The sequence below is a fragment of the Antennarius striatus genome, chromosome 3 (genome assembly GCF_040054535.1).
Source record: "Antennarius striatus isolate MH-2024 chromosome 3, ASM4005453v1, whole genome shotgun sequence".
Taxonomy (NCBI): Eukaryota; Metazoa; Chordata; class Actinopteri; order Lophiiformes; family Antennariidae; genus Antennarius; species Antennarius striatus.
The window spans coordinates 7,690,171-7,711,657 of NC_090778.1; the positions used below are offsets into that span (position 1 = coordinate 7,690,171).

The following is a 21,487-nucleotide window of genomic DNA, read 5'->3' on the forward strand; positions in this document are numbered from 1 at the left end:
AGTACACATGGTAATGTTATTTACCCTGTCAGCTTGGAGCTCATCTGACATGAACTAGTGTGAAATTTTCAGTTAGTCATTTGGAGGCGAATGTTCTAGATGTAGACTCGTGTTGAATATTTACAGGTGGAGACTGCAAGCTCAGGTGAGATTAGCATTGTTGATTTTAGTTTTCTTGGCAGCTAATTGAGGGTTTGCAAACATGACCTCAGTAAAGTAAACACAATCATGCATGGATCAGTAGCTGCGCAAAAACAGAACATTTCATGTTGGTAAAAGTATAGGACTCTCAATTGATAACATTGAGAGTCTGGTGCTGCCGTCATTAAGTGACACGATTTCCTGTTATTTCATACACTTTGCATCTGCAACACATACAACTATTGATATGCAGTACTGGGAATCTATCTCGTATTGGATGAATTTAACCCACCTGTAAACTAGACATGTACCGCTCGTGACCACCAGAGGACGCTCACACAAATTCACTTGCAAAGTATAACTTTAATGATGAAAGATTGATAGGTTCAGTCAACCAATCGCTGGCTGGAAATCAACTGAATATCCAATACTAAACGGAAGGAGGGATTTAATCGTTCATCAATCGCGTGATTTATTATTTTATCTCGAATTTGGTAAGGTCACTGATTGTAGGTAAGTTCTCCCGCTGAAATATGAATAACACAGCTGTACTTCTGTATTTATAAAATCTGAAATACTTTTCTGAGTTCTCTGAGATTGTGTTGTATTTAATTACCTTTTCTGGAGTTCGGTGTTAAACAACACGTGGCTTTAGCTAGCATGCTAATTTTCTTGATGTGTATGGCTCTAGCTTGACCACCTGCGCTGCCCGGTCAAACTGCGTAGAAATACCGACACATAAGTAGAAGCACGTCACGAAAAAAGCTAGCGAAATAAAAGGTCACTAAATTAATTTTTCTTAGCTTTCTTGGTTCAAGTGCATGACTACAAATTATGACGTCACACGTAATGATGTCTTACAGGTAGCTTGTCTGTGGAAGCTTGTATTTTAATTCAATTTGAAAAAGATGTTATAAAGAGTCCCCGTAGATCAGTACACTTCGTGGTTATTTTATGATTGGGTTAAAAAGCCTTTAATCTACCATTCATCTTTTAGTGACATTTTCTGTCATCTGCGTTCAAAAACAAAGGAAAAAAAAATTCATGGGTACAACAAATGGTTCAAAATCCCCCTCAAGTGCTGTAATCAACAATATTCCTGACTTAATAATGTTGACTACAGCGTTCGAGGGGTCGTCAAGGAAAAAAAAAGAATGGTTGTATTATAGCGCCCTCCAAACCCTCTTGTTAAGGAGTTCATTGCAGCTGAAAATGAATCATTCTTGGAGGGTTAATTAATTTTAAACTTGAATCATTTATCTCTACATCTGTGTTTGATTTGGCAGTTTTGTCTATTTTTGGGTCATGTTGTTTTGCATATTTATTTCACTGGTGTGACATACATAATACCTCATAGCAACAGGAATGTTTCAAGGGAGCCTCACTCAGAAGGATTACAGCCAACACATGTGAGTTTCTGTCAGTTTCCAGCAGCCTTCAAGTTACAGAAAGGTCACAGAAACACAAATCCTGTTAGATTTTATTTTATTTTATAAAAATTTTATGGCAGAAAAAATGACTTGCCATTTCAAAATGGCAATTGGTCTAATCTCTCCCGTAAATCTTAACTAAAGCTCAACTTGTTGATGCAACAGCAAAACAAGAATCAGGAAGTAGGTGGTTGTTGCCAATATATACTAGATGCATGGGTAAATGGACATGGGTAAATGGACACCTGACATAAATTAATCACATAAATTTACAGTGAAATTTAAAGACCAAGTCCAGATATATTTGTATTTATCATTTATACCTGTAAATTCAGTTATGTGATATACCCTGACCCAGCAAGGATGATTTCCATTCATAGGTTATGATTACTGGAAGTAATTTTTGTTTTCATGCAGTTCATTTCTTTTTATGTCATATGAACAGTTGGCAAAATGGAGCCAAACAAACCTTCAGACCTCAGTGATATGACAGGCGTTCCATTGCTGGGCCGAGGAAGGACATTGCCACGTCAGGAACCAGCTGTGGGTTGCAGTAGAGGGCTGCTACTTTCTACAGAATTGTTTTCTGTAGGACGAGCCAGAGGTCTTTTCACTCCTGTTGGTAACCCTCAAACAGAAGGGATATCTCAGCCGGTAGTAGTACCTGTGTTTGGACGTGCAAGAGGTCTGCTGGCCCAACCTGATCGAGCTGGCAGAGGGCTCATCTCCCCAGCACCAAATGTAATTATGGAAGAAGCAAATGGTGCAATCCTGCCTGGCCAGGAGCTACATGGACAAGAAGAACCCTCTGCAACCAAAGAGGAAGGGGTGAAAAAAAATCTTAATTTTTATGAATATTACTGACGTAAGAGACTTTTAAATGTTGTTTCTGCTTGCAGGTTGACATCCCAACCCATGGACAGACGTCAGGACTTGTCTCAATGTTTAGAGGAATCGGCATTACACCCTCGTTGACTTCAGTGGGCAGAGGGTCACTGCCATTAGGTCTGTACTGGAAACATTAATCATACACTTAAGATTTTAAGAGGGCTTTATTTGTGTTCATTTAGTTCTCAGCAACTGCAAATTTAAAATTTCTAAATGTATTAACTTGCAGAGTTTTGCATATGAAAACAATTTTCATATTACTGTTGGGGAACAAAACTCACATATGGTGATGTGTCATCCATTTATACTCCACTTTAATACTACTGTGGCTACTGCTTTAAGTAATACTTTGTGCATCAATATAGAAATGCCTTCTGTATTTGCAGAAAGGTATTAGTTCATATTCATAAAGCTGTGGCACCCTCTCATGGCACAAAGAAAAGACATGCAGAGTTCAGCACAAAAATTGTGTGTATGTGTCTAAGCATTAGTTTGTGTTTTAAGTGTTTAAATACCATATTTTCTGGACTTGCCGCTACTTTTTTCCATGGTTTTGAACCATGCGGCTTATACAAAGGTGCTGCTAATCTGTTGGCTAAAATGTCGAAACTGCATTACAACAATGAGAGGATCCAATTGTAATTAACTGAGAGTACACGCGAGGACAGGATAATAAAGACTTAAGGGAAATTAGGCTTGAGAAAATGTTCTAAAATCCAATCTTGAACTCCGGCTGGGCACCTACGGATGGTTTACAAATATAAATACTGCTAGATGTCATGTGTAGCAGTGAAATAAGTATGAGACTATTTTATTATTTGGCCCAAATGGATTAAATAACGGCATAAATAAGCGGATTAATAAATAATGAAGCGCTTCTGAGGCTGTTCAACTCTGACACTGAAGAAGACGACTTCATGGGTTTCAGCGAAGATATTAAAGTGACTTGTGGTTTCAAACAAAGGAGAAATGAAGGTTAATAAATACCGGTTATTTTCTTTTGGATCTGTTCCGTTTTAATCAACAAAGTTGCTGCCGTGTTGAAAGGCACTGTTCGGGAATAATCTGTTCAGGTACATTTGCAGTACAAAATCATGCTGTACATGCAGTAAATATCTAATTTTTCAACACATATATCTGGCTTATATCCTGGTGAGGCTTGTATATCTTTTTTTAAAAATAGAGTGGCTTATATACACGTGCGCTTTATAGTCCAGAAATTACAGTACATTAAAAATAATCTTATTCAAGGTATGTTAATTAATTAAATTTTAATTGCATATCAATATTTGATATGCAACATTGTGTCTGTTACAATTAAAACAGATTTTGATAGATGACTGAATCAACAAATACTCTGTCTCATCATCTGACTGACTTTAGGTTGGCGACACTGCTCACACAGGGAAGTTAACGTTAGTGCTGATATCTGTGTTTGCTGCTACATGTTTAGCATTGAGATGAAACTAGAGGCTTGAATTTGTTGTATAATTTGCACGTAACCAAGTTTTTATCCACATTTCAAACAGTTTTATAAACTTAAATGTTTCATCCACTGTGCCAAACAATACACTGCTGCTAGTTACTGTGTTCACATATGGCTTGGTTTGATGCCATAAAATGCTTTTGCATTATAGTAATGGGTATGCCAGGACCTCGAGCAATAAGAGCTATTCCGTGTCATCTGGAATGTAAAAAGTAAAGTACAAGTAAATACGCACATTTTTTAATGCATTTAAGTCCCAGTCCAAGTAATTTATCTCTGGTGTAAAGTAAAGGTGATTACAATTGATAAGAATATCAGATGTTATGTAGCAATGTGTACCTTAGAGCTGATTTGTTCATTTTTGGTGTAGGAAGAGGAGGCGCTGGAGATTTGAAGCCAGATGCTCCAGCAGGTGTCACCAGTACCCCAGAAAGCTTCAGCCAACCTGAGGTGGTGATGGACAGAGGCAGCAGGTGGGTGCCAGAGAATCGGTTCAATATTCATTCATTTTCATGTACCGCCGCTGTATCTGCCGTAGTGTGTCACAGGGAGCTGTAGCCTATCCCAGCTGGCATAGGGCGTGAGGCAGTGGACCCTCCGGGCATGATGCCAGTGCACCGCGGAGCCACATACAAAGACATACAAACACGCACACATACACTCCTACGGGCAATTTGGCACCGGCCAATCAACCTGAAGCGCATGCTTTAGGAGGTGGGAGGAAGCCGGAGAACCCGGAGAGAACCCACGCAGACACGAGTGTTGATATTCACTTAGTTAACACAACGTTTATTCAGTTTAATTGACTTTTATTTCTCCACAGCATCAACCGACATGCAAACAGGTTCCCTCTAAAGACCATAGTAAACTCAACTCATGCTCTCACTGCACATGCAATGCCGTAAAGGAGAACTACATGGAACTGTTGTAAAGTGTGCAATATAGAACAACACATGTTAACAATCTCCCTCTTCTTTCTTAAAAAAACCCGAGGCCAAGTGCAAAGGAAAAACATTTAAGGTACAATCGGGTTGAAGAAAATAACAAAATACAATCATCCCCGTGTGGTTTTTTTTTAACACAAACATTCGGGCTGGATTCAACTGTCCTTCACAGAGAGCCTTCAAGAGCAATAGCGGTGACGCCCCCTTTTTGTCAGATAGTCAGCAAGTTGTCCTTTCGTCACTGACCAGAGCACCTTTTTGATTTATTCTCAATGAGCTCTTTGATGCCGCTTATGTCCAACCGAAGTCTCTTTTCTGTAACCTGTTTTGTGGATTTAAGGGCAACGAAAAGTGAGTGATTGTCAGTCACACATACCAACGCAGGAACATTCAAGTCGGGGGTCCCAGTATTGTGCTCAGAAAAGAGGGTGGCAAGGAAGATTGCATTGTCTATTCCATCTGACATAGCAAGAGTCTCTCCCGCAAGGGTGCTCCGCACGACACGTCTGATCCTTTTAGACTGCCAGCAGAGAGGAGAAAACTTCCTGTTCTCCCCCATAAGAGTGATCAATGTCCCCCCTTGTGTACCTCCATCTGGCAAGTTTCACAGCGAAGCATCACTGAAAACAGTCAAGTTCAAAGCATCACTTTACCCAGATACTGGAATTTCAGAGTAACCTTTTCAGCTTTAAGTTTACAAATCACCTTATTAGCGTCAAGAATGGATTGTACAGTACCATGTTTTAGAATGGATGCCAAAATACAAGCATCAAACATAACATCAGGTCTGGTCTGCTTTGCGACCCAAAGAATCTTTTTCTGTTTCAGTGAGAAGTAAATCATATGCATCCAGCCCGTGCTGGATGCATATGAATGGGTTGTAGGCTTTCAATATAGCTCTGCTGATGCATTTCAATTACACCATTTACAGTGGCAATATCCATCCCCACATAGCAGAAATTCTCATGTTCCTCACGTCCTACATGGAATGCAGATTTCAGTCGAGGAATCATATCAGTTACAAAGCTTTGTGAACCTGCCCAGAGAAAATCAGAGACATAAGATGCAAGTACACCTTTAACTTTGCATTGTTCGTCCAACCAATAAAAGACTGCAGGATCCACTTGTGATACTCTACCACCTATGCTCATCATAATTTCTTTCACTTTATTATACCAATAGAGTGATGCATCAGCAAGACCATATACACATTTTTTAAGTTTCCACAGAACCCCTTTTCTGTCTGGATGGATGGGGTGGATGGACATGAATGTCCCTTGTCAACTCCATGCCCTGCAAAAAGGCAGATTTGATGTCCATAGAATGGACGTCCCATTGATTTTGACACATCAGAGCTAGCAATAACATTAGGGATTCACCCCTGGTCACTTCCACTCTGCACTGTCAGCTCGTTTGTAATAGACCTTGTCTCCTATCTCATATTTTTCAACTGTGGGTCTGAGTTGCTTACGTAGTGCTCTCCTTATTCTCTCTGAACATTCAGCTTCAGTGTAAGCTTTCCTAGAAGCATGTAACGCTGATATGTGTTGTCCTACCCTTGCACTCACTGTGGTACCTTCTAGTGCAGGTAATATATCGATTAATACAGAGGGAAGGTTAGGATTTTGACCAAATACAAGTTGATGTGGGCTATAACCATGAACACTGTGCATATAGTTCTTAGCCATAAGGGCCCAGTCTAGGGCAGTCTGCCAGTCACATCCATTTTCCTGTCTCACCTTCAGGATGATGTTCTATTGTGTCTCTCCAACAAACCGTTACTCCAGGGGCTATGTCCTGCTGTTGTCCTCGTCTCAATGTTAAAGTTTTCCGCCATGTCTCGAAATTTTTTGTTGTTGAACTCGCCGCCGTTGTCACTGTACAGAATCTGCGGGGATCCGTGAACACTTATCCATGTGTGGATGAGTGCGTTGAACATTTCCGAGGCTTTCTTTGTCTTCACAATACTTCCTGTGCTGATTCGGGTGAATTGGTCGATCACATGGAGATACTATACTTCTGGCTCCAGCTTGAGCAGGTCGACCGCCACAGTTTCATTATATTCTGAAGCTAGAGGCAGACCAACAGCTGGCTTCGGCTTTGTTTTGCTGTATCTCTGACATATGTCACAATCATACACTATTTGTTGCAAAATAGTGAGGCAGTCCTTGTCTTTGCTTCCCGAGCTTTGAATTAGCCTCTGCAACCTGTCTGCAGATGCATGGCCAAACTGTTTGTGTAGCTTGAGAAGGACTTTCCGCTTTTTGGTAGGAGACATGTTTTCTGTCACTGTCAGGACTTCATCTTCATCTGTCGCTCGCTGAGTTGTTTTTTCTTTGTCTCTTATGTCCACGCAGTAGTGTCCTGAGCTAGTGAACTCAAGGGGTATCTGCTGTTTTAACATCACTGCTCTGTCATTCTCCATGTCTAAAACAGTTCCTGCCTTCTTCAGTGAGGATTTACTCAGCAGTAGTGGAACGTCAACATCAAACACTTCTGTCTCAATGTGGCATTTAGTGTGCCCTATTTTGGCAGGCAGTTTCACTTTTCTGGTGGAAAATACTAAGTTGCCATCTCCAAAACGAAATGGTCTTGAACTGGGATTTTCTATTTTCAGCAGTTTGTTTGTCTGCTCTTGACTAAGGCAATTAACATATTTTTCAAGCCATTTTTCCCCACATACTGTACGAGTGCATGCAGTGTCTATGATGGCCGATCCCAGGGATTCAGACATGGGGTTATTTGTCAACAACGTGATGTTAACTTCATCTAAATTTTCATCTTCAGTTAATCTCACTAGCTCGTTTTTCTTGTTGGCACAGTCCTTGGCCCAATGAAATGTGCTTTGACACCCAGCACATTGTGACCGCTTACCGAACTTATCCAATGGGTTGGTGCCCGGTAACGGTGTCCTTTCATTCCTTTGTTGAAACGTTGTGTTCTGTCTTCCTTGTCGTTGTTGTGCCTGATGTTGTTCTGTGAAGAAAGCTGCATCCTCCTGGTTCAGTTGTATCCCGGGCATCGAACATGTCGCCGTCTTCCCTCCAAAGATCCGCTTGAGTGCTGACTTTGTCGAGGCAAACTTTAAATCGGGGCACGCCGTTAGTGCAAGCTGTCTGTTTTTCTCATCGAGGCAGGTCATGTCCAACAGCTTGAACGCTAGCACCGCATCTGGAAGCTCCATGTTATACGTTTTCATTCGGTTGTATCGCTGCTCAAAGTCAATTATGTAGTCTGCCATTGAAACCGAACTGTCTTTCATTAAACGATCGAACTGCGCATACGCTTCGTACGCCCGGTCCTTTTCCTCTTGTTGAAACACGCCATCCAGTTTGTCTAATGTCTGCATACCGTTATCCTTATCCAAGTCATCTGCTGGTATTTCTATAGTGATTTCTTTGGCTCGTCCTTCCAGTCCCGAAGCCACGGCCAGTGCTTGCTTCTTCTTGTCGAGTTCGGTGACCCGCGCCCATATATTAACTTCATTTTTCCAACATTCATACGGCCTGGTTTCGTTAAACTTCGGCGGTACTCTGTAGTTTGCAGCCATCTTCAAACCATCCTCTGCTACTAATGTTGATATTCACTTAGTAAACATGACGTTTATTCAGTTTAATTGACTTTTATTTCTCCACAGCAGCAACCGACATGCAAACAGGCTCCCTCTAAAGACCATAGTAAATTCAACTCATGCGCTCGCTGCACATGCACACCACACATGCAATGCCGTAAAGGAGAACTACATGGAACTGTCGTAGTGTGCAATATAGAACAACACATGTTAACAACGAGGAGAGCATGCAAACAGACAGGGACTCGAATCCGGACCCACCGTGTTGTGAGGCGACATACTAGTAATTTAAAGGGATAGTAAACTTAATTTTAAGTGACATATGTTATTCATCAAAAATAGAAGAAAAAAATAAATCTTGTGTAGCATCATCCCTTTGGTCAGAATACCTTAAAACCTGCGCCACGGCAGCTTCCACATCCAGTGGTCACATGGGCATCATACGTCATTGGCGACAGTCTTGGCTTGGCAGCCATAGAAGACAATGCGATCAACAACGCGATTTACTCGATAAATATCATGGTTACCTGTGAGGTAAACGGTTGTATCAACACAACAGCAAGAAAAAACAAAGACAAGGACCTATCCTTTATAATACCTTCTGGGAAGCTAGGAAGGAGATGGAGAGCACGGATAAACCGGGTCAATATGGCCAAGGATCCGAGGATCTGTCATGAGCACTTTACCGAGGATGATTTCCAAAGAGATTTGAAGGTAAGATCCTTTTCGGACAACCCACAGTATTTATTCTGAATTCCCAAGGTTTAGTGGATAATTGATTCATGTCTGGAGCTACTGGAAGTATTGTATAAATGTTTTTTATGACCCGATTATTGCGCGATTATGGCATTCGCGAAAAGTAAACAATCTCAAAAGTGATAGATCATTTTACTGAGAAGATCTGTGACCGTGAAATAAAACATACAAAAACAGCATTTCAGGTACTGATCGTTACACATTCTTAAATACAAAACATATTAATATAAACTAGAGTTATTAATTCCACACAGTCCAACGGTAATGAATGTCGGCTAGCTCAATGCTAATGTAATATGGAAAATCCCATTGACAGGCTAGCACGTTAGCATCTGTAGCGCGATTAACTTTTCCATACACACAGTAAACCAGAACGGAGCATTATAGCTAGTTGGATATCTGTCAGAATATGATACAGATGAAGACACCTGGGATGAGTTGCTAGATGTCCAAACTCACATCCTCCTTGTACATCGGGTGGTAATTATATAGAATAATTACACCACCAGGTGGGTTCACTGGGAACTCGTCTTCAGTTTCCGATGATTACATTATTTTTGGCAATATTCGGATAAATTATTACGAAAATGCCAGCTCTTAACCTTGTTGCTAGCTTTATCTGCATTGATATTGATTCACCCCGTGGTCTATGGCTACATCACTTCCGCTGTCATGGCGCGCTCCATAACTTGCGATAAATAAAATTTTTCTAAGTCCCCTTTGCAAATAAAAAAATAAAAATGCCACCCAGCCTATTTTTAATTGCTTACTTCAAATACAGACCAGGTTCATTTTAAATTTCTTTTCGGCTTTTCCCTTCAGGGGTCGCCACAGTGAATCAGTTGCCTCCATCTAACCTTGTCTTCTGCATCTTCTTCTCTCACACCAACTACCTTCATGTCTTCTTTCACTACATCCATAAACCTCCTCTTTGGTCTTCAGCTAGGCCTCCTGCCTGGCAGTTCAAAACTCAGCATCCTTATAGCAATATATTCACTATCTCTCATCTGGACATGTCCAAACCATCTCAGTCTGGCCTCTCTGACTTTACCTCCAAAACCTCTGACATGTGCTGTCCCTCAGATGTACTCATTCCTGATCCTATCCTTCCTGGTCACTCCCAAAGAGAACCTCAGCATCTTCATCTCTGCTACCTCCAGCTCTGTCTCCTGTCCTTTCCTCAGTGACACTGTCTCTAGACCAAACAACATAGCTCGTCTCACCACAGTTTTGTACACCTTCGGTTCATTTTAACTTTACTGTCCCTTTAAGATGCAAGCCGTCAAGTGGTCCATATTGTCCATACGCGCGACAATCCAAAATACAAGTCGTGCTTCGGGACACCACCACAAGTTGGTGGATGGATACAACATCAACTGAGACTGGATCTCATTCTCTTTTGTAAAGACATACAGTAGGTTGAATGTAGATTTAAATTATTGTACTTTTTTAAAATGGAGATATTTTGTTTGACTTATGAGCTCAGTAATGGAATGGATTAAACTCGTATTTCAAAGTACTGCTGTAGTCCCATCAGATACTGTTTTCTTTCCATGTCTGTTGTGTGTTTATTTTACCCAGAAGTCTGTCTGAATATAATAGAGTAATCGGGTGTTGGTTAGATCCACACTTGACACCTCAGGAGGTTTTGAAAGCAGCCAAATAAGTGTTTGTCTGAATAGAGTACCCTGTTTTTGTGGAACAGCTGTAACGTATTAAAACATTCAGGCATGGAATTAACTGCGCCGTAGTATCGGGGTTTCTGCTATTTGTAGAAGATGCAGGGAGGATGACCACTGTAGAGTGCCGAGTGTAAAATATATCAGCTTACACATCATGCATTTTAATGTTACACAATGCTGGTAGGTGCTGAAGGTACACACCCAGGTGATGCTGTGATGCCGTGGGGTGGACCTGTTTGAACACACCAAGGGGTCACAGAGAAGGGAATTAATTTCAACACTCAAAATTCCTGTCTGAAGGTGAATTTGTATAAACACAATGTCTGCATTTGTGTAATAAGTATGGTCCATATCTCTTTCGAATCACCATTCATGCAGAATGATCCCCATCATTGTCCTTTCATCCATCTTTTTGAAGACGAGACAACAGTAATCATCCAGTCTTCGGTCGCTTTTCAGCCTCATGGGCCTTGCTGGAGCCAATTTCAGCTATCAACAGGCAACAGTTGTGGAACGATCTAGACACCTTGCTAGTATAATGCAGAGTCACATGAAAGACAAACAACCAGTCACACTTATGGATAATTTGATATGACCAGGTCACCTAAATTAGATGTTTTTGGAAGCGGGAGCAAGCCGGAGAACCCGGAAAGAACCCATGCAGACACAGGGAAAACATACAAACTCCACCCAGAAAAGACTCAAAACTGGAACCTTCTCACTGTGAGATGACAGCACTACCCACTGCACCACCACTACAGTCATTGTCTCTAGTGAAAAGATGATATGCTACCTTGGTCTGTTACAGTTCTGGTGGTCAAGCTTTTACCCCTCAGGCATTGGTTGGACTTGGCAGAGCAGCGATCCCTCAGCTTGGAGTAGGAAGAGGACTCAGCCCACCTACCTATGTTTATTTAGGTTCTGATGTGTCAAAGCAACAAGCTTTCCATTCTAAGATGTCCCACACAGGTATGGGTTTTGGGTTAGGGTATGGGGTTTGAATAGCTGATCTAATTTTCTTTGGAAAACAAAATATTTTTTTTCTTCAAGTAGGTCAGAGTGAATGTGGCTTTTATGCATGTAATATAAACATTCACTGAAAATGATGCATGTCTTGATGCTCCAAATTTTTGAATATGTTCTTACAATGACTGAATACATAATCATTTGATAATAGTGGTATTTGAGGATTGTATATGTTACAGGTATGACTTAAAGATTTAAGAAAAAGTGTGATTATAAAATGCGAATGATGCAAAGGAATCTCCCCACAGTACTAACCACTCAAGAGAGGTTGGAGATTTCTGCAGCTGCACCCCCAAAGATGGAGCTGAAAATGGAGACTGGTCGGTAAGGATGGACTCTTCTCCATATTGTGTTTGCTTTGCAGGATCTTGACACAAGTTGATCTATAGCTAGCATACAGACCTGATCAAAATTTTAAGACCAGCTGAAAAATTGCAAGAATTCACATTTTGCACTGCTGGATATTAACAGGTTCTAGGTAGTGCTTCAAAATGCAAAAAGAAGAAAGGGGAGTGAGACAAAAAAAATTTGAATAAGCAATTTATTGCAAACAACCATTAAACTGAAATGGGCTGTTCATCAGCTGATCAAAAGTTTAAGACCCCAGCCTTTAAAAGCCCAAATCTTCACAAAAATGTAGATGAAGTATGATTTTCTGTCAGGCATTCACACTGTTAGGACCTCCCGATGGCAAATGCAAAAAAACGGTCTCTCTTAGAACGTGTTTGGATTGTTGAGCTGCATCAGCAAGGGTCTGGCAGCGTGCCATTGCTGCTGAAGTTGAATGAAGTAAGACAGTCATTTTAAACTTCTTAAAAGGTCCTGAAGGTTATTAGGAAAAAAAAGTCAAGGTAGAACCAAAAAAATTTCATCAGCCCCAGTCTGGGGGATCCAATTGGCTGTCAATTGAGACAAGGGATGAACCTAGACCCAAATTAAGTTGGTCAATGGAGCCAACTGCAGTCCCATAACCATTAGATGACGTCTGCCAGAGAAGTGTTTAAGAACCAAAAATGTCTTCAAAGACCTTGTCTCCTTCAACCGCACAAAATTGTCTTAAGAGTTTGCATGAGAGCACCAAACATGGGGCATTGAAAGTTTTATTCTCTGATGAGAAAGAATTTAACTGATTCTTCCTGATGTGACTGGCATGACCAGGAGTTTCACCTGAGATGTTTTCTACATGGCACAGTGGAGGGGGGGCCATCATGATCTGGTTGACTTTTTGATTCAGTGGAACAATGAAGCTTCAGGTTGTGCAAAGGCATCAAAACGGCAGCTGGCTATGTGGAGATGTTGCAGGGGGCATTCCTCATGACTCAAGGTCATCGTCTGTGTGATAATGACTGGGTTTTTCAACAGGACAATGTTGCAGTTCACAGCACACGACTGGCAAAGGACTTCTTCCACAGAAATCACATCACTCGGTTGAATCATCCTGTGTGTTCCCGTGATCTAAATCCAACTGAGAACATTTGGGGTTGAATGGCAAGGAAAATTTACAAAAATGGACACCAGTTCCAGACCGTGGATGCCCTCCGTGACGCCATCTTCACCACTTGGAGCAACATTTCCACTAGCCGCCTGGAAACACTAACATCAAGCATGCCAAAACGCATTTTTGACATTTCAACAAGAATGCCGCAGCTACGCATTACTGAGTGCATTTTTGGACATTTTGTTTCTATTTTACGGTGGTGTTTTGGGTTTTTTTTAGATGTGTCTTAAACTTTTGATCAGCTGATGAATAGCCTATTTCAGTTTAATGGTTGTTTGCAATAAAGTCCTTACTCACTTTTTTTTATCTATTTCACTCCCATTTCTTTTTTTTGCATTTTGAATTACTACTTAGATTCTTGTTAAGATCGAACAGTGAAAAATGAGAATGCGTGCAAATTATTCAACTGGTCTTAAAATTTTGATCAGGTCTGTATGTGTGAAGCACACTATCACTAGTTGCTCTGTTGGCCTAGAATACCAGAAACCTAGTTTGTGCATTGACCCATCCATTATTTCTTTGAAGTAAAGCAAAATAGTCCCTTTCCTAATCTGAGTTTTGAGCTATGGTTCACTCTTTTATTTATTTAACAAATATTCAGCGTTTGTGCATGTTTGCTGCTGGCTGGTCTTGACTCTGGTTTTGTGTTGTATTTAATTCCAACCATTTACAGATGCATGGCAACACTTCACATTTGCTCAATCAAGCCATTTTGAGTATTTTGAAGTTATCTCATTGTGTCTAAGTGTTTGGAAGTATAAGAAATTTGAAAGGCATTAGTTGAAGAAACCAATTCTGTTGATTGTGCTAAAATGTTTTCGTGGGTGTGGATTCATCTCATCTCGTCAGAGAACCACTGACAAAAACTGCAACACAAGGACCTCCTGTAACAATCAGCGCAAACCACATCACGATTCTTTGCAAGAATGAAGCTGTTTATCAGTACCATGTCACATTCACGTAAGTATCTCATCCCTTATGTAGTAGAAGCATTAAAATATTGATCAATATTACAACATCTGGTGCATTTCAAGGGTAACAGAATTTGTTCCTGCTGTGATAATTTTTAGCCTGCATATATGGTTTCCCTTGTACTTAACATAACAGGTTAGGATCTCTGCGTCTCAAACCACAGAACAGAATGTGAATACATTTCATACAATCAAACATCGTGACCGATAGCAACAAATTGCAGAAGCTGCAGACAGACATCATGGATACACAAGTAATCCAAAATGCATATCTTTAGTCCGTTTTGAAAACAAGGGGATATCTTTTAAATTGAACTTTCCAAAGCTCAAGATTGATAATATTACTACTTATTTCAGCCCACCTTTTTTCAGTCAGTAGTCAGGCCCATCCATTGTTTCCAACAAGACTGCTGAGTGCAATCTAGTTCTAGGGCAGTGGTTCCCAACCACCAGGCCGAGACCGATACTGGTCCATGGGTCAATTGGTACCGGGTTGCAAAGAATACATAACTTGCATTATTTCAGTTTTATTATCTGATTCTGAACTCTTTTTTTTGTCAAATCCCCAAATTCTCTCCACATCTGCCTTCAAGACACTCTTTACACCCGTCAAAATGCTTTACACAGATGTCATTACTGCTAAATTGGAACTCCCATGCTAACATTGGCACGATGTTAAGGGGACACTGCTCATAAAGTTGCATACACATTGGATTCACGTTTACGATATTTAGAAAATGCCAGTTTTTCTCTATCATTTCATTTTGTTGCATCTATTTGCCACATATTAAAAGCTGGTCAGTGAATATATTGTCAACATTAAACCATGGAGTCGCGCAAAAAAGGTTTGGGAGAGAGTATGTTCTAGAGGGTATATTCAATCCACATGACCTTTAAACCTGCTCCACAGTAACATTTTATTCATATTTAGGGGTTGCTGAAGTGAGCATCTCACAATTTAATGATTTTGAATTATATCATTCATGTTTCTAGGCAAAATGTACCTTGACCTATTTTAGGTTTTCTAATTCAAAACATTTTTAATTACCAGACACCCAGACCAAGACTGAGGTAGTTTAGAAAGTAAACTACCAAGAGAACACATGTAATTACTATTGGTGTCATTTGATAATTGGAATTGGAACTGTAATTATAATGTATTTTATAAGAAGTCAATCAAGTTCAATACAATCTTACAGTCCCAACATTGAGTCGATGGCAATGCGCTTTGGCATGATGAAAGAACACTGCTCAACCACAGGGGAAGTTGTAGCTTTTGACGGCGCCATACTCTACCTCCCTGTTAAACTAGACGAAGTACGTATCAGCACTGTTTGGCTAAACTGTTTTAATTTCACAAGGTACTAAAAATTGCTGTTTATTTTTTCATACAGGACTATGCAAAGCTTTTTTCTGTCTGTAAGTCATGGTGCTGAAGTTCTCTCTGGTTGACATACTGTACAGGTGATGATTCTTAAGAGTGTGAGAAGAACTGATAATGAAGAAATACAAGTCAAGATCCAGATGACCAAGATTTTGCCACCCATCTCTGATCTATGCATTCCATTCTACAATGTGGTGCTCAGGAGGTATTTTCAATTTAAAATTGGATTCCACACTGTTTAGTCCGGAATGAAGCTTTTTTCAATATTTTGCATAAATAATCAAATTGAAACATGTCAAATTACAGATCCTGTTAGGTTTAGAATTTAAGATGTCGACGCTATGACTCCATCCAGTCATGATATTGCATCCATTTTTGGGGCATTTTTGTTCTGGTAGTCCTGTCATTTATATCTTAACTGTAATGTTAATGCCTTATTTGATGTCTAGCATGGTTGTACCTAAGTACGCATCATGATGTAATTTTGAAGAAACTTCCAACCTCTGACAAGAAGCTAGGCTGTGTTTTATGTTGTCTTTAAAAAAAGGCCTTTAATTAAATATTTCTCATTATGCTTTTGTCAACTTCTTGTTGTGCTTGTTTTTTCAAGGGCACTGAAAATTATTGGACTGAATTTGGTGGGTCGAAATCATTACAATCCAGAAAACGCAGTCATTCTTTCTAAACATCGGTGAGTGCTGATCCGTAACATCAATGGGCAGACACCAGGCAGTGTCATGACGACTCTGGTCATTACCTTGTTTGTTCTTTTCACAGGCTGCAGGTGTGGCCAGGCTACTCGACCTGTATCAAGCACACAGATGGAGGCTTGTACCTATGTGTGGATGTTTCTCACAAAGTCTTGAGGAGCGACACTGTGCTGGATGTCATGTGAGTTTGTCAATGTTCAAATATTTACAACACTTTCTCGAAAAACTTGATTTGAGTTTTTGTTGCAAAGTGTGAAACACTTAAATCCGTTTGTAGTCAGACATGTTTGTGTATGTCATGATTACACAGAGCTATACTGATGTATTTAGTGCACCCTCGTTCCTCGTGGTTAATGCGTTCCAGGAACCACACGTGATCAACGAATTCCACAATAGACCGACAAACTATCTTTTTTACTGTAATTGAAACGTTTACGAACCCCCCCATACTGATATTAAACCATCTTCTATCTTTATTACCTTTTTGACTGTTTAAAGCAATTTTATGTCTCACGTAAGTCCAAGACTCACGGAACGGAGCGCACTTCCGGATGCCGTCAGCAAATAGAATGCGTGTACGGTATCACATGACTGCCTACCAAAAATCCACGATGAGGTGGAAAAAGCCCTCAACCTCTTCAGCCCTGTCTTCTGGGAATGTGGGTTACTTAAGAAGTGGGTTGTTGGGCATAGACAGCCTATCAAAGTATCTCCCTTTCTCTCTTGCTGTCTTTCTCTCTCTGTCTCTCACTCAATGAATGGATGGATGACAATGTAAATTTATAGAAGCCAAGTTGAGCCTTTCCCATTTGAGGAAGTACATAGAACACTAATGTCTGCTGTCTTCCAGGAATGTGTTGTATAAACAGAGCAGAGAGAACTTCCAAGACGAATGCACCAAAGAACTCATTGGTAGCATCATCATCACCCGCTACAACAATCGCACCTACCGCATTGATGATATTGAGTGGAATAAGTCACCAAATGACACCTTTACTTTAAGGGACGGCAAACAAACTACCTTTGTGGAGTACTACAGGTGGGGTTCTACTCAAAAGCAGTGTGTTTGATCATGGATTGAAAATGGAGACTATCACTCTAATTTAGAGGTTCAATGAATGTTTGAATCATGGCTTTAATGTGTTTTTTTCGGTGAGTGTGCTGTATTTTCATTGCATGTTATTACTTCCACATTTGAACAGGCGGAACTATGGAATTACCATTAAAGAGCTGGACCAACCCCTGCTTGTGCATCACCCAAAGGAGAGGTCTAAACCAGGAGGCAAGGTAAACCTCTCTTCAGCAGTAATTATTGGGTTAGATTCCCACCTTGTGATCACAAGAGGTATAATGGATATAATTAAAAAATACAGTGCGCTCTTGCGCATTGACACTTGCGACTTCACCTCATCGCAGATTTTTGGTAGGCAGTCACGTTCTATTGGCTGACGGCATCCGGAAGTGCACTACTTTCTGTGAGTCCCAGACTTCCATGAGACGCTAGAGTGCTTTAAACAGTCGAAATGAGTGCAGGAAGAGGTAATACAGATAGAAAGTTTAATATCAGTACTGTATATCGCGGAATTTGTTATTCGCGTGTGGTTCCTGGAATGCATTAACGGCGAGTAGCGAGGGCGCACTGTATATACAAAAATACACAAAAAAATACAAAAAGCATTTAGTCATATCAAGCTGGCCTTAATTTTCTGTTTACACAATTATTTTATCAAGAATGTCAGTATTATGCCCCAACATGAAACCTATATTTTTTTCCCACTAAAACAATTGAAGGAAATAGCTGATCAAATTTCAATTATATAACAATGTCTACACCGACGTACACAGGTGCTGGTCATATAATTGGAATGTCATGAAAAAGTTTATTTCAGTAATTCCAGTCAAACAGTGATTATATTCATTTCATATAAACTGATATTTAGAATGTTTATTTTTTTCATTTTTATCTTAAATACTTAAATTTATCTTAATACTAATACGTCAACCCCACAGGAAAATTGCTTTTTTTCCCACTCCAAATATTCGCACATGTGTATATACATATATATCATACAGGCCTCTACAAACACACAGGGCCTGTAGGCACACACATAATGGGAGGTAGAGTGACAGGCAGCTCTCACATGGGGCGCACTACTTGTAAGGGGGCGGTGCCTTGCTCAAGGGAACTTTGGCTGTGCTCAAGAGGTGAATTGGCATGTCCCACTGCCAGTTCACGATCCACATATTTTGGCCCTCCCTCCTTTGAACTGGAAGTCGCAGTTCAAGACTCATAACTTTGATGATTAACATGAACATGAATTGTATTTGTCAGCAGTGCTGAAATTTGTCTTGCGACCCAGCAGCCGTTTTATGCAACAAAGAAGAACATATATCATAAACATATCACACACTTTGACATGACACATATTGCCGACATGGAAACATAGTAGTCGAGAGCACTTGTACCCCACTCAGTCTATCTCCGGTTTTGCTCCTGGTTGGTCATTAAAGTGGATTGATGGACAAAGGACTTTTTTAGTCTAACCTTCTTGAAAGGTGGCACCTTGTATCTCCTTCCTGAGGGCAGTAGACTGTACTCACTGTATAAAACATGACTGGTGTTTGACATGATGTTTTTTGTCAGTCTCAGCATGCTGTTATTATACATGGAGGTATACAGTTCTTGAATTTCCTGTCCAACAATCTTTGAGCATATGTTTAGTTGTTGTGACATTTGTGACTTTAGTGCCACAGACAGATATCCATACCAGGTGGTGCTACAGTATTGAACACTCATGATAACAGAAGTGAAGAACAAAATAATCCTTTTGCTGGCACCAAAAGATTGTAGAATCTAGGACCTTGATTTCTAAAGGACATGCCAGATTTACTTTCATCAGAGAACAAAACTTTGGACCACCCGGCAGCAGTCCAGTTATTTTTTGTCTTCAGCCCAGGCGAGATGCTTCTGACGTTGTCTCTTGTTCAAAAGTAGCTTGTAACAAGGAATGCGGCAGCTGAGACCCATGTTTTACATACAACTGTGCATGGTGATTCCTGAAGCACTGATTTCGGCTGCAGTCTACTATTTGTGAATCTCTCCTACATTTTTGAATAGATTTCATTTTGCAATCTTCTCCAGGGTGCAGTTATCCCTATTGTTTCTCCACATCTTCCTTTTTTCACCTCTCTATTGATGTGTTTTGACGCAATGATTTTTTGTGTCTGGCTCTCCGTGTGCAAGATGCCAATGGTCATATTTTGGACAACTGTCAGGTTAGCTTTATCCCCCATAAACCTCTCCAGTTTTTTTTTTTTCTGAGATACTGATTTTGGGATTTTCATTGGTTTTCAAGTATGGAATTACTGAAGTAAAAACTTTTTCATGATATTTTGATTAAATGACCAGAACCTGCATACGGCTGGACAGTTATATTACTGTGACCCTAACACTGAGTACTACAGGGTATTCATCTTTCAAATGAAGTAAAGTGACTGAGGAAATTCCAGTGTGTTTAAAAATATGAACAGTAAAGACATGTTTACATAATTGTAGTAATTTCGCAATGCTGATTTGTTTCAGCAAATAATCACCGGAGAGGTCCTTCTACTCCCAGAGCTTTGCTTCATGACTGGAATCCCTGAGAAAATGAAGAAGGACTTCAAAGCAATGAAGGTTTGATGTGTCAGTCCAGTGTTTTTCGTCTCTGAAACTAGTGTCAGATCATCACAGACATACATTAACTCACTGGCTGTCAATGACGTCTATAGAAGTCATTTACGTTTTTCAACGGGGAGGACTGGGGGACAGTCTGGGGGAGCTTGTCAGCAAAGATGGTTGAATAGCTACTTTATTAATCCCGAAGAAATTTGTGTGTGTCCACTGCTCAGAGAAAAATGCACATAAATACTAGATAAATAAACGCACGAGAGAAACACTGACAATACAAGACCGTCAAAAAGATTCAACTAAGGAAAAATTCAACTCAACAAGCTAAAAGTAAGTAAAAAAATCAGGCTTCTAATCATGGATTTTAGCGTAATGACTGATCAGTTGCAGAGAAGTAATAGTTGTGGAGAACTTGTGGCAGCTTTTAATGCAACAAGGAAATCTTAAAATCTGTGCTGCAGCAGCTTCTGTATCTAGATGTCACGTGGGGGTCATACAGTTGTGCTCAAAATAATAGCAGACCATCATGAATAACCTGTTTTCGGTAGAAATTATATTACTGCATGGCAAATAATTTACCAGTTGCTGTAGTAGGGTCATAGAAAACCAACCTAGCCAACATTCAGGATATGTATGCTCCTGAGTCTGTGTAATTGAATCATGAATTGAAGGGGCGTGTTCCAAAAAATAGCAGTGTGGAGTTCAGTTAGTGAAGTCATTCAATTTGTGAAAAAAAAGGTGTCAATCAGGTGGCCCTTATTTAAGCATGAAGCGAGCACATGTTGCTCATACATTTCTCTCTGAAAACCTGAGAAAAATGGGTTGTTCCAGACATTGTTCAGAAGAAAAACGTACTTTGATTAAAATGTTGATTAATGAAGGGAAAATGTATAAAGAAGTGCAGAAAATGATGGGCTGTTCGGCTAAAATGATCTCCAATGCTTTAAAATGCAAAGCAAAACCGGAGAGACATGGAAGAAAACGGAAGAATACCATTCAAATGGATCAAAGAATAGCCAGAATGGTGAAAACTCCAATGATCCAAAAACCAATGATCAGCTCCAGGATGATCTAAGACGGTCTGAAGTTACCTGTGAGTACTGTGACAATTAGAAGACGCCTGTGTGAAGCTAATCTTATCAGCAAGAAGCCCCTGCAAAGTCCCACTGTTAAAAAAAACACATGTGCTGAAGAGGATACAATTTGCCAAGAACATTTTGGCTGGCCAAAAGAGAAATGGAGAAACATTTTGTGGAGGGATGACAGTAAGATGGTTCTCTTTGTGTCTAAAGGCCGCAGACAGTGTCAGACGACGACCAAACACTGCATT

General features: G+C 40.2%; 1 protein-coding gene across 1 annotated transcript in view; it reads left to right on the top strand.

The window, feature by feature from the left end:
• Nucleotides 1–2,318: 2,318 nt before the first annotated feature.
• Nucleotides 2,319–21,487, top strand: part of piwil2 (piwi-like RNA-mediated gene silencing 2) — a 33,733-nt gene continuing 14,564 nt past the window's right edge. The window contains exons 1-13 of the mRNA XM_068310084.1: nt 2,319–2,399; nt 2,471–2,576; nt 4,316–4,418; nt 11,707–11,880; nt 12,159–12,248; nt 14,272–14,382; nt 15,593–15,710; nt 15,858–15,982; nt 16,388–16,468; nt 16,555–16,668; nt 17,338–17,526; nt 17,690–17,774; nt 20,071–20,163. Of these exons, the coding sequence (XP_068166185.1) occupies nt 2,319–2,399; nt 2,471–2,576; nt 4,316–4,418; nt 11,707–11,880; nt 12,159–12,248; nt 14,272–14,382; nt 15,593–15,710; nt 15,858–15,982; nt 16,388–16,468; nt 16,555–16,668; nt 17,338–17,526; nt 17,690–17,774; nt 20,071–20,163 (1,470 nt within the window). The remainder of the gene's footprint in view (nt 2,400–2,470; nt 2,577–4,315; nt 4,419–11,706; nt 11,881–12,158; nt 12,249–14,271; nt 14,383–15,592; nt 15,711–15,857; nt 15,983–16,387; nt 16,469–16,554; nt 16,669–17,337; nt 17,527–17,689; nt 17,775–20,070; nt 20,164–21,487) is intronic.